The following is a 12,906-nucleotide window of genomic DNA, read 5'->3' on the forward strand; positions in this document are numbered from 1 at the left end:
CTGTGTCCAAAGGAGTTGTTGGACTTATGGGAACAAGCAATTTCATCCTCAGTGTATTGTAGAAATACTTTTGAACATTTAAGACTTTGTGTTATTATTGCTATTAGCAGAGTCTCTTTGCCCCTCTCTCTGTGGTGTAGGATTTGTAATAGCAAATATTAGTTATAAATCAAGACCACAGCAAACTAGAATAGGATATGCTTAAATAAAATACATTCTCTAGCAAGAACAGAAACTGACAGATATACGTGAGAGGCATGTGTATGCCTTTCTTGCATTTCTGTCGATGCAATTGAATGCAGTATGGACTGTTTTGGTGTTAAAAGTCATATAAAAATGTGATCTGCTAAGATTTCTTTTGTGGCTTTTACAAAAGATTTGACCAAGGTACTCAATTGTACATATGTCATTAGTATTAGAATAAGAGATTATTTGTGGATGACATCCAGAATTGCCATGTGATGTGGCGATAGCAGTCCCTTCATCACCATTTTGTGAATTATTAATTTGATCACCACTTTGTAAAACAGCACATTGTCAGTCTCAAAAACACTTAGTAGGCCAAGGTTAGTCCACAGACCTGAGCGGTGAATGTTTTTATGAGTGTTGTGAGCTGTCATAAAATTTCAAAACCTTTTTTGATCTAGGTGAGAACTGTAAACTCTACAGTGCAGCAAATTTGAATCATGGTGCATGGTATATGAATAATAGGATGGCACTCTGTAGATCAGTATGGGCCATAATGAGGGAACTTTGAGTTATATATTAGCACTGTGTGCGTGTAAGGAAACGCAGCATGTATTCAAAAACCTACCAACATACACAGAAATATGAGGCGAAGTGTCCTGTCTGTTCTCCAATGTGTGTAGCAGATGAAGACATGGCCTTGTTTATGTATACTGGCCCCTAGCACTGTAAATCAGCACAGGGCACATATGGCATGAGGGGTACACACAAATACACACACAGAGACATCCATAGACATAACACAAATGCTTGCTCACTTAGCCATAACACTATCCAGACAATAATAGGGTCAGATTTATGATGAGTCACAATTAGATTTTTGCACTTTGACCTTCTAAAGGTCTTTTCAGACATGGGATTTGTGACATTAAAGGCTACATCAATCTGTGAAAGGGACAAATTAATGCAGACACAGGTAAGTAAATGTTCTCCATGGCTCCACTGAGACATTGCCACGATGTTGATGAAATTAGCCACGGTAATTAGGTACGCAGTGAAATTTTACAACATATGAGTTAACATGTCAGATTCTTATTAACGGGTGGGGATATAGTTTGGTAATTGATATGCTAGTTATTTAAGTAAAATGTTTCCATACAGATTTTTGTAAACTTTGGTAAACAGATCAGACAGTTACTAAACAAAAGTCTGAAGTAAAGTAAACAGAGCGATTTGCTTTTAGATCCTGATTGGCACATGCTTGGGATAATTTATTATATGTAATTATTGGCTATCTCTGTGTTACGTGTATAAATGCACACACAACTCTTACTTGGGAGAAAATCTAGAAAAAAAGACTTTTATAAATGCCTTGAAGCAAAAAATTAACTTTAGTTCCTGTTGATTTTTTGTCAAAATTTACATTTTGTTTTGTTAGTTAATTGTCCTGTCACAGGCTCTGTCTTTATCAAGGATCAAGGTTTTAAATGTCACTAAAATGTGCTGCACTTTGTGCCGTGTATAATCTCGCAAATACACACAGTATCAGATTAGTTCGTAGAGTTTGGCTAACCTTAGCAGTCTTAGCAGCAGTACCCTTGATTTCATTCACGCTAGTGTATACAAACTGGTGCAGAATATCACTTCGGTTTATATTCGGTTTACTTTCCCACTCGCTTGTTTACAACTTGAATTTGCAGGAGGATAGACTGAGACATAGCCGTCTGTCAGAATTGCAGCCCCGGGTAATAGCCAGTAGCACTTTAATATCTTTGTACCACTTTGTACTACAGTTGTAAGTTAATAAAATAAGGATGTACATTTAACCAACTGGGATTTCTGGCACCGAGTAGCGAGGGCAGCAGCAGTTGTCAACAAATGGCTGGTTGCTAGTCACACATGTCATTAGCCTTCATGATTGAAGACTTTATGGTCAATTTAAAAGTTAAAAGAAAGATTTCAATTAGAACTGGGCAATAAAAATGAAAACTCATTAGCAATATAAAACATTGTCAGTATAAAGTCCATCCATGGAGGTAGTGGTATAGAGGTAGTTTTGTTTTGTTTTTGTTTGTTGTTTTTATTTCTTTGGACGTGAAAAAAGCATTTTCCCAGTTCTTTTGTGTTCTGCCTTAACACTTGAAGTTTTTGCCTAATCAAAGTTAAGATTTTAGTTTGGTTATATATATAGTCAGAAGTAAAAACTCTAATCAGAAACAGAGATTTGATTGTTTAAATGAATTAACTTCAAGCATTTTTTTTTTTAACCATGCCTTTCTTATTTAAGCTAGTAGATGCTGGCAGATAGATATTGGCATACACAGAAACTTCAGATGAAACTTCTCACTGTTTGTGTTTTGCAATACTCATGTTAAGTTGCTTGCATACATAAACATCTCGGTCAGTAGCAGTGTTTTGAACAGATGTCCCACATGGAATGAAAAATTAGCGGGGAGTTGACACTTGCTCTTACAAAGAATTTTGTCATGCTCTACTTCCTGAGCTGTCTGCAGTGACAAATTGATGTCATTTGTAACGTAAGCTTTATTTTAAGCAAAAGGTCCATTTTACTTAGTGATAAATGTTTTGTGTGCAGCTCCTCCCAGTAAACAGCAACAGCACTAGCTTAGATTAGATTTTTTTTTTTTAACAAAAAGTGAAAGTAACAAAGGACAAATATGAAAAAGAGTAATGGAACTCTCACATAATTTATTTATTTATTTTTTTAAATTAAGGGATCAGCGGAAATGGCATTATTGTTTGAAGATCATGCATTTTATACTTGCTGCTAAATAGTGGACAAGCCCATTAAGATGTGCTGAATTAAAGTAAGAACTTGCAAATAAAATGTTATTAGACCTTGCAATTTTTGCAGCTTGTGTGGATGGCAAGAATACCTCATTATATGGAAAGGATGAAAGTGGGACCATGGAGGCTATAGTGAAGACTAGGTTGTGGGAATGTTATTGGGTGAGGAGCACCTACACTATGGCTTCGACATTTGAGAAAGGTTATGCTATGTCAGAACAGAGGCCACTGCCCTGCCTCGTCACAAGCTCATATTTCCTCTGTCCTCTTCTGCTCCTGTCACCATAGCAGCCATGCAAACCCACACTACGTCGGTGGTTATGTCATGGCTACTAGGAGGAAAACATAAGGGTTGGGATGCGTCTGTTACATTGTGTGGGAGCTTCGATATTGTTCCATGCTCTCAGTCAAATTCTAGTTTGAAAAGTTAAATTACTGAGATTGGCAAACTGATGATTTTGGAATTTACATAGTGCTACAATTTATTTGTTTATTTTTTTAAATTTATAATGGCACCAAGACAAAATAACCTATAGAAAGACAGGGAGGAAGGAGAAAGAAAAATAAGTAAACAAAATCAAGCATTGCTGAAAGTGTCAGAGTATTTCCATGTGCAACATTGCACCATACATATGATTGGCACATCTTTGTGTAAGAAGTTACATTTTAAAGTGGTAGGAGAACCTGTATAGTATAGCTAGTTGGTGTGAAATCAAAAGCTTCGGTTAGCTGGAAAAAAACATTTATATAATATCCGAGACTTGCCTTTTCATTCTAAAAATAAGTATTCCTTGTGGTTTTATGTTGTTTGGTAGTTTAAGAAGTGAAACGGCTCCACTGAAAGCCTGACTCACATGTCCTTAATTCAGTTTGATCAGACTGCTCGTAAGAGGCCTCTCAAAATGGAAAAGTGAGTCGGCTATACTGGCTAAAACTTTACAAACTTTCCTCTGAAATTATTTGGGCTGTCAAAATTCTGTCATACCGTTTAGAGTAAATTTTGATGCTCGAAGGCTGCACCTTCTAAAATAGGGCACTGCACAAAGAGCTTACAGTGGTCAGTACTCGGGCACAGATCATATATAAAACTTACACCTATAATTGTCTAAAGTACTGAGACAATAATGGATTCAGTCCTTTAATGCACAGCTGCATGTATTCACATGCATCCGAATACGTGTGTTGTACTAGTGAAAGAAAAAATAACATGACACACGAACAGTTCAAGGTGTGGCAATGGATTGAAGTGTGGCTTGCACCAATTCAAGACAAAAATGATCGGGTTTTTTGTCCATATGTCAAAATGTGTTTGGGAACGTGGCTCTCTACTCTCAAGTCGTTATTTTTATTTAATGTTCTTAAAAAATTGAAATAAATAATAATCAAAAACAATACGTGCAGTAATAGACAAATAAAATAAAATTAATGAATAGGCCATGGCTTTGTTGATATTAATGGCTCATAGTGTTTACAAAATGTTTTGGGGATAAACTGCTGTAATGCACTCAAGTGGAGAGACCTAGTTTCTCTGTGGAGAAGGCCATTGAGTGTTTTGTTTTCGAGTGCAGCTGTTCAAATATGATTGTGGCCTACACAGATAACAAAAAGAGGCCCCGAGGAAAAGCACACACAATGCTAGCCCATGCAGTTTGCAGCACATAAAATATATACTTCTACAGTATGCACACAGACCCACACACAGATTAATATGCACCGTCTGACACACACTCTTGTCCTACCACCTATTCACTGACCCACACAGTAAACGAGTAAAGACTCAGACAAAAAAAGTCCCTCTTAGGAAATGATTCACCGTTTAAGGCTTAACTTGACCTATAACAAGTGTTACGTTTAAGAACAGGATTCATACATGTGGGTATTCCAGTGATTCACTGTCTGATGGGGCTAAGCACACTGCATTTTATACCCCCATTTTGTACCTGTTGCACCATTTCAGCCCATGAAAGGGGATTACCACTTTTTCAGCCTTTGAATGTTTAAAGGCATCTTTAAGACAGATTGCTGTCATCAGTCATTACCTTTAGATTGTGCTGCTTGACCTTTTATGACTGTTAAAATGATTTATCTACATTTAAATAACATAATAAGACCGTGCCCTCTTAAGGCTTAAGCTTTTGGATATTTTGAACAACACAACTCTTACCAAAGCTTTCATGTCTCTGTCTCTCTGTGTGGGTGTGCATGTGCATGCTCGTGGTATTCCCTTTCCTCCTCAGGACCTCTTCACTGCCTCCTCTAGATTGGCCGCTGCCAAGCCAGTTTGGCCAGTATGAACTGAAGATAGAGGTACAACCCAAAGCCCACCACAGAGCACACTATGAGACTGAAGGCAGCCGAGGGGCCATCAAAGCAGCATCCGGTGGCCATCCAGTTGTAAAGGTAACTCTTCCTGCTACTCAACGTTAAGAAATGTTATAAAGATATTTACTACTAAAAAGCTTAGTGGTGTGTGTGTTGATTGTTTTTTTTTTTTGTTTTTTTTTTCCAGTTTTCCTTTTTTTTGTACTGAGATCTTGTGGCAAAAAAGCCAAAATGACTTTTACAGAGCATAAGCTGAGCAAAATACAAGAAATAATGCCTTTGCCTGAGTATTAAATTCCCGTAGCTCAGGACTGATTTATTGTTAACACAATGCTTGCCATGCATTCCTAAACTTATACTTTACATTATCTAGTTCCCACTGTACCAACCACAGTCTAGATGTCAACTCGTGAAGCCTACATGATTGAAAATAAACATGAAATGGAAAAAAAGGCTGAACCCAACTTTCTAAATTCAGCAGTTGGTGGGAATTTTCCTCTGCTGAAAGAAATATATATTTTCCACATAGCTTGTGCAAGGATCAACACTCTGGCTAAAAATTCAAATACTCTCTAATAATATAAACCTGACACATCAGGGAGTTGGTGAAAAATGGGATCATTCATTGCTTTCCCAAAGATCTCAGCACCTGCCTATTATGTACTAGAATCGTTGTATGTTATTTGACTATAAAAAACGTAAGTGTTCAGGCTTGCACCTCAAACATCTGCTGGTTGTAGGGAACAGACACTGGATTCAGGGTGTCAGTTTACATGTTTGGATGAGTAGATTGTCACACGGACTGTCCCGCGAGAAGACTGTCAATCAGTTTGTTGAAGCAAGAAGACAAGAGCTGTCACTGTAGCCTGGTCAGCTGGTCTGTCATTTGATAGCACCTGTGAGAGAGTCGGTGAGCCAGCATAGAGCTATGGTGTGCTTTTGACTCAGAGAGAGAGGAAGATTCTCATTAATATTTTAAGGTCCCAGTGACAAGCTTTCTTTGTATGTGATTAATAAAGGGTCTAATGCTTGGCCATAATCATTGTTGCGTAACCTAACAATGACTGAGATCAGACTGATAGATTGGTTGGTAGTCCAGTCATCCAGATGGGATTGCTTTTACTAGTTTGTGCTTCAGTGCCACGTACATCATTTTCTTTTTGGACTGTGGTACTGAATGATAATGGATTGCATTTATATAGCGCTTTTCTAGGCATCCAAAGCGCTTTACAATTCCACTATTCATTCACTCTCACATTCACACACTGGTGCAGGCAAACCACAGTTGTAGCCACAGCTGCCCTGGGGCAGACTGACAGAAGCGAGGCTGCCATATCGTGCCATCGGCCCCTCTGGCCAACACCAGTAGGCGGTAGGGTAAAGTGTCTTGCCCAAGGACACAACGACTAGGACAGAAAGAGCTAGGGGATCGAACCGGCAACCTTCCGGTTACAGATGTGCTTCCAATCCCCTGAACCATGGCCGCTACGAATAAGCAGTGTGCCCAAACAAAAATACACCTCACAAAACAAGGGCATGCAGACCACTGCCATTTGTTGCTTTAGAAACAGTCTATGTCCTTATACATTCAGTCATGCAGGCTCCCTTCAGGCCAATCATTAACCATTTCTACCTCAGTTAGACTGAGATTCAGTACAGCCATATGTGACGATGCATAATTTAGCTATCAAATTTTTTCAACCAAGCATTTGCCACGCTTGCCCTCATTTCTCATTCCTAAAGGGAATTGATAACTTACAGTACTTGCTTTGCAGTAGTTAGTGACTAGAGAATATATATATCTCAGGTCAGAGAAGGCAACTTAAAAGTCATTTCCAAACCCAGCAGGAATCTGGTTTGTACTTACTTGATAAATTGCCATACAATAAATCTCCTTCAGAATAATTCTTTGATCTTCACAGATTGCTGCTAAATCTTTCTCAGCATGCCGTTACTGTTTGTATTCAGTAGCAGTAAGCTGCCACTACCAGTGATGAAAATGAAAATCAAATGTGTTTCTGCTAGAACACACTTTCATCATCAGATTTACAAACAATAATGCACTGTCACAGAGAGGATAAGCAGAGACAGTGAGGGAAAGGCACAGATAACAGCAATGGTGTGGAGCTGCATGCACAGAGAGAAAATGTGTGGGTGAATCGATTGTACAAGTGAGAAGAATGTGCGAGTGAGTCATTTATTCGTTTACCTGTTTGAATATACATTAATTGTGACATGAAACTAAAGAAGTCCTTACAGAGATCTCTATTCAACAAATACACATATTCTTTCAAAATGTTTAATGCATTAGCAGTTTTTAAAGTTAATGGTTTTCATGCCTCAACATTCATTACTTGTATTCAACTTTGAACAAGTCACTTCTTTTAATATTAATAACAATTATTTCACGTACACAACCCGTATGTGAGTGTAGACATTAAATACACTTGACAAGCAATTAACCATTGTCTTGCACTACTATGAGGACAGAAAGCACTTGTCTAGCAGGTCTAACAGTCAGTCTTTGTTTACCAAACATGCACTGCTCTACTGTTTAGTCTCTTTAGCGTCTTTGAATTCACTGTGCAAAAAAACACCTTATTTGAAAGGTCATTTCTTACACTGTCATGTCATTGTTGTTTTTACAGAAACACATTTACTTCGAAAACCAAAACCACAAACACACACACTTTGTGCTTTGTGTTATTGTTTTGAGAACACACAATAAGATGCTGGATATAAGGGCATACATAAGTTAAATAAAAGCATAAATGGCAAATACAGGAAACATGCATTCTTATTGGAGGAAATCCCATACAACAGATTCAGTATATATTGAACATGAGGAATCAGAACATTTGTATATAGCATATTTTCCAGGTGCACTATTTGTGTGAAGTTGTTCCCTGAAGGCAGAATGTCACAGGGTTCGCCATGTTTGACTGCATCTTCTCTGCCAAAGAGTTTGAATAGATTTAGATTATATATAGAGTTTGTGTTTTTGTTTTTTTATGTATTTCAAATCCTGCAGACATTAAAAACCCGTCTTCTTTTCGTTACTATTTCCTGCTCTATAGTCAGTGCAAGCTCTTCTTCAAAGATAAATACTATGAAACCCCTACAGTTGTCCTTTCTGTAGATTATATATCATCTGCACTTTGTGAGTCCTTTTACTCTTTTAGAGTCTTGTAGTGTGATGTCACCAGATGATGCCATAGCTGCCATCTGGCCATGTTAATGACTTCCCTTTGTGATTGCACTGTTGCACAAATCAGTGCACCACAGAACTGCTGTGTCAACAGAAAAAACAATGTGGAGCTGGTGCAGTTTAAAGGATTAAATATGTTTGCCTTACTCTGTTGCAGTATTAGGAGCAGCAGAGTAGGTTATCATATACCTTCTTTGTCTTTGTGTGTTCTTATATCAGTGTCTTCAGTTCTTCTGGGTCTGTATACTTACAGATGTCTGAGAGAAAGGCCTATTTTTCTGGCCTCTCTTTTAGCAGTTGTAATGTTTTTTTGTTTTTTTTTATTTATTTTTGCTTTTTGGCTTTTGGGGTTATTGGCTTTATTGTATAATGATCAGTATGAATGGAGAGAGAAAGAAAGAGGGTGGATAAAATGAAGAAAACAGTGGACTCAGACCCAGGCATCTAGTGTGAGAACAGCCTTCAGTACATAGGGGGCACACTCTTGCAAATCTCTCTGTTATGTCATTTAGGCATCTACTAGCTTTTTGTGTTCTGCCAATTATTCACTTAGTTGGTTGTTTATCTTTCAATAGGAGTCCCAACAGAGTTATGAAGGCTACTCTCATCTTTATTTTTGTGTTACTGCTGTGTTTGCAAGTTTGAAATATGTTTTTCATAAAACCTATTTAACAACTTAATTTTGATATGTTAGCGTGTTTCTATTTAGTCACTTAGTCATTGGAAATGAATGAATGAATGGGCAAGATAAGAAGTGGTTTTAGGTCATTTATTTTAAAACCTGGAGTAATGAGCCCCACACACAGGATATAGCGCCTCTTAAGAACCATAACCACAGAAGAAACTGATCAGAATAACCACTGGGGAGATCCTGTTGCCTCACTTAAGTGTGAGGGAGCATTATATGTAATTCATCTAACTCTTGCTTACTAAATAAAACATGAGACCATGATTGGTTGCAAATTTGACATGATCTTGGTTTGTTAATATATGTAAAATTTAGGGTTATGGTTTTGATCTGCTGGTTATCACTGATCTTTTGAGGGGGGAAAAGGGTCTTGAAGCCTTGGTTTTCTGTCTGCATGCATGGTAGCCAGACAAAGAAAGAATTACTTTTTACATTGAGTTATTATGATAGACATGATTTATAGCTCCATAGAATCTGAGGAATGTTACCTATTCTTATGCAAAGACTGATACTTGTGGCTAATTATATAGTTGACCAACTATAGCTTTGTAGTAGCAATTCAAGCTTTTAATCCATAAAGCAGGAATTTGGTAAATCCTACCATCTCAATCTAGTTTCCAGCAAAATATGTAAACTTTCTAATGGGTGACAGTAACAAAATAACAAAATGGAAATATAATCCTTTTGTCCTAGCAGACAGGATATAAGCTTAAATTCAACACTGCAGTTTAATGTTGCAAAGCACCTCTTTTTACCTTCAGTGGATATTATACATGGTTATGCTCAGGATATGTCAGCCCATTTCTACTGGAAATGCCTTTTGGTTAAACTTTCAGCAAGGAATTTGCATTTGCACTGTTACATTTTTATAAAGCTTTAATGTACATAAAAACCAGCTTCTTGTTTAAGTGAAAATAAATGGAAGGTTGTCTTTTTGCGCTAGTAATGTTGTGGAGTTGTATTTTGTCTCGCATCAATTATATCGTCGGTTATATCGTTATCGCAAATTTTCAAATATATATCGTGATAAATATTTTTGGCCATATCGCCCTGCTCTAGTAGCAATGTTGTATTAAAAAGATATCCCGAAACTGCTCTCAACAAGATACAATAGGGACCATCTGACTGTCTTAATATAACTTTTCATTGTAGGATGTGGCTACATCTGTGACTGGCTGTTTTAGTCATTCCTCTGGGGCTAGCTGCAGACCTTAATCAGTACACCTGTTGCTAGGAGACATATAAGTCCAAAGCCTCTCTGGCTGGCTGAAGGCTGAGGTATCCTTGTGCGTATTTAACCAGCTTATTTGAGTGCTACAACACCCAGACAAATATAAGGACCCCTCTGGTATTACTGACTAGGCTACAGATAGGTGGAGGCAGACACAACAGATGTGGAGCAAGTGAAGCCCCCCCCCCCCCAAAAAAAGTGCATAAACACAACAGGACTATCCTGTATTTTTACGGCGTGCATGGGAAAAAAAAAATCAAATATCAAAATTTATTATCTCCATCTTTAATCTGTTACTATAGTTAAGGAATCTAAATGAGGCTATGGTGTCTGGTAACAAGCATTTGAAACAGAATACGACAAAAGTTGTTTGAGACGACCATATATTTCTACCAGCTTGGATGCATTAAATGATTTGGTCCTAGTGCTTGAACGCTTGTCCATAACTCCATTACTGTCTGTCTCTACGGCGTCTCTAGCCCCTTCTTATTTTATCAGCCTCAGTTTCTTTCATGTATTTTTGTAATTTTTTGTGCCGCTATGTCTCTTCCTTTGATTCTGAATAGACTGGGGTACAGTGAAGAGACACACAAACAATAATGCAGAGCCATGCGGGTTGCACTGTGTGAATTGGCTGGAGCTAGTGTTGTTTTGCCTCAGGGTTGTATTTGATGTAAACATGTCAGAAGCTTGGCTCTCATTTGTTGTAATCAGGCTTAAAGCACAGAAAGAAAACAGTTGCTGAGAGCAGGAGAAGGAGAGAGGTGTGTGCATGTGCATAACGAAGAGTAAAAGGGGGGGAGGTTAGAATGAGGAATAAGAAGAATTGCGCTTGGACCAGCTTAGCAAGGCCATATACAGCCCTCATGCAGTATACAGTAAACGCTCTCTGTGTGTGACAGTGTGAACGCGCATGAGTGTGCGCATGTATTGACCTTGTTTAAACAAACAGTTAACCGGCCCCCTGGCTCTTGCTGCCCTCCCTAGTGTGCTGGGCAAACAGCAAGCCTGGGTGAGCTGATCTGTGTGTGTGTGTGTGTGTGTGTGTGTGTGTGTGTGCATAGATCCCAAGCCATGGTGCCACCATGTCACACTAGGGAAACCACTGCCAGTAAAAACGGGTCCTCTGGTGACCTTGACCACCATTTCTCCCATTTTTACATCTGTTGCACACGCATGCTGGTCAGGCTGTTACACACAGACACGCACACTCACACGCGACAAAACTTTGCAAGAATCGCAGTTTACACTAGAGTCAGTACACTTAAATTCACACATTGTCTGACACACATACACCAACCGGTATACGCTCTAGGGCTGTAGTTTACATCGACGTGGCTGCTCACTCTTTACACACACACACTCCTGCATACACACAGAGTCTCACCATGGTAACAATGGAGCAACACAGCGAAACAACTTAGCAGACTCAGGCGCTAGCTGTTAGACAGTGTCGAGTTACGGCAGTGAGCTAGATCGAAGGTAGAGGATATAAGAGGATAGAGAAGAGAGGGTGACAAACGTAAAAGAAAGAGATGAAAGAACATGTCGGGTTTGAAGAGAGTGAAGGGAAAAAAAGGAAGAGGACAAAATAAGTAAAAGACATATGTAATGAATGCCAGGTTGTAGATAAAGCACTGTGTGTGTGAAGAGAGCCTGTGTTTTTCTTTTGAGAGCAGGTGCTGTTCCCTGATGTTCCATTATCAGATCTCCTGATGTCCAGAACAGCTCTTAAGAGGAGCTTTTAATGTTTTTGTTTTTTTGTTTTTGTTTGTGTGTTTGTTTCTTAAGAGAGATGTGCCTATTTATGTATCAACGGTAAATTAAAATAAAATATGATGTGTCTTTAGTGGAGTTTTGGAACATCAGAACTGCTTCAGTGCACCTAGGCGTTGACCCCATAAACCAGTGCTATCTAACTTGGCTTTTCAAAATCTGCCATAACCATTTGGACCTTTTCTCTACATATATTGGCGCTATTGTTTTTAGCAAATTGTGCTGATTACCCACACCTTAGTCTTGATCTGTGACGAAATATACTTGTCAGTGAGTGCTGGTATTTTTATAGTTATTGAGTGACTTTGTCGTGACAATGTTCAGGATTCAGAATTAAGTGCAATGCTGCTTTTTATCAGCCCTGTCGATGGGAGGTAATGTCACCCTGAATAAGGAACCACTCCCACCAGATTGAAAAACTTTACTCAGGAAAAATTTATATTTGCAGTGACATTTATTGTGGGTAAGGATCACTACATTATTGGTGTCCATTTGTGTAAGTCTTTAGCTATGCAGAGACTGTGCTATGCATATGCAGAATGCTGATTTGTTTGAAAAGTTGGGCTCAACAGGAAAGGAAACGACAGCGGAGTGCACTACGAACCAAAAGAAGAGCGAAATAAGCACAGTTCCACATAATTTTGAAGCTGCCCTCTGGTGAAAATACTCAGCTACAACACATAGAAC

The 12,906-nt window shown here is 38.5% G+C and overlaps 1 protein-coding gene across 2 annotated transcripts in view; it reads left to right on the top strand.

Moving 5' to 3' along the window:
• nfatc3a (nuclear factor of activated T cells 3a) overlaps positions 1-12,906 on the top strand; it is a 58,606-nt gene that overhangs the window by 18,097 nt on the left and 27,603 nt on the right. For both annotated transcript variants that reach the window (XM_085266771.1, XM_085266763.1), the window contains exon 3: positions 5,232-5,394. In XM_085266771.1, the coding sequence (XP_085122897.1) occupies positions 5,232-5,394 (163 nt within the window). The remainder of the gene's footprint in view (positions 1-5,231; positions 5,395-12,906) is intronic.

This window comes from Mchenga conophoros, linkage group LG1 (genome assembly GCF_057382185.1).
Source record: "Mchenga conophoros isolate Kocher_MC1m ecotype Shallow Benthic linkage group LG1, M_conophoros_male_GT1.1, whole genome shotgun sequence".
Classification (NCBI taxonomy): Eukaryota; Metazoa; Chordata; class Actinopteri; order Cichliformes; family Cichlidae; genus Mchenga; species Mchenga conophoros.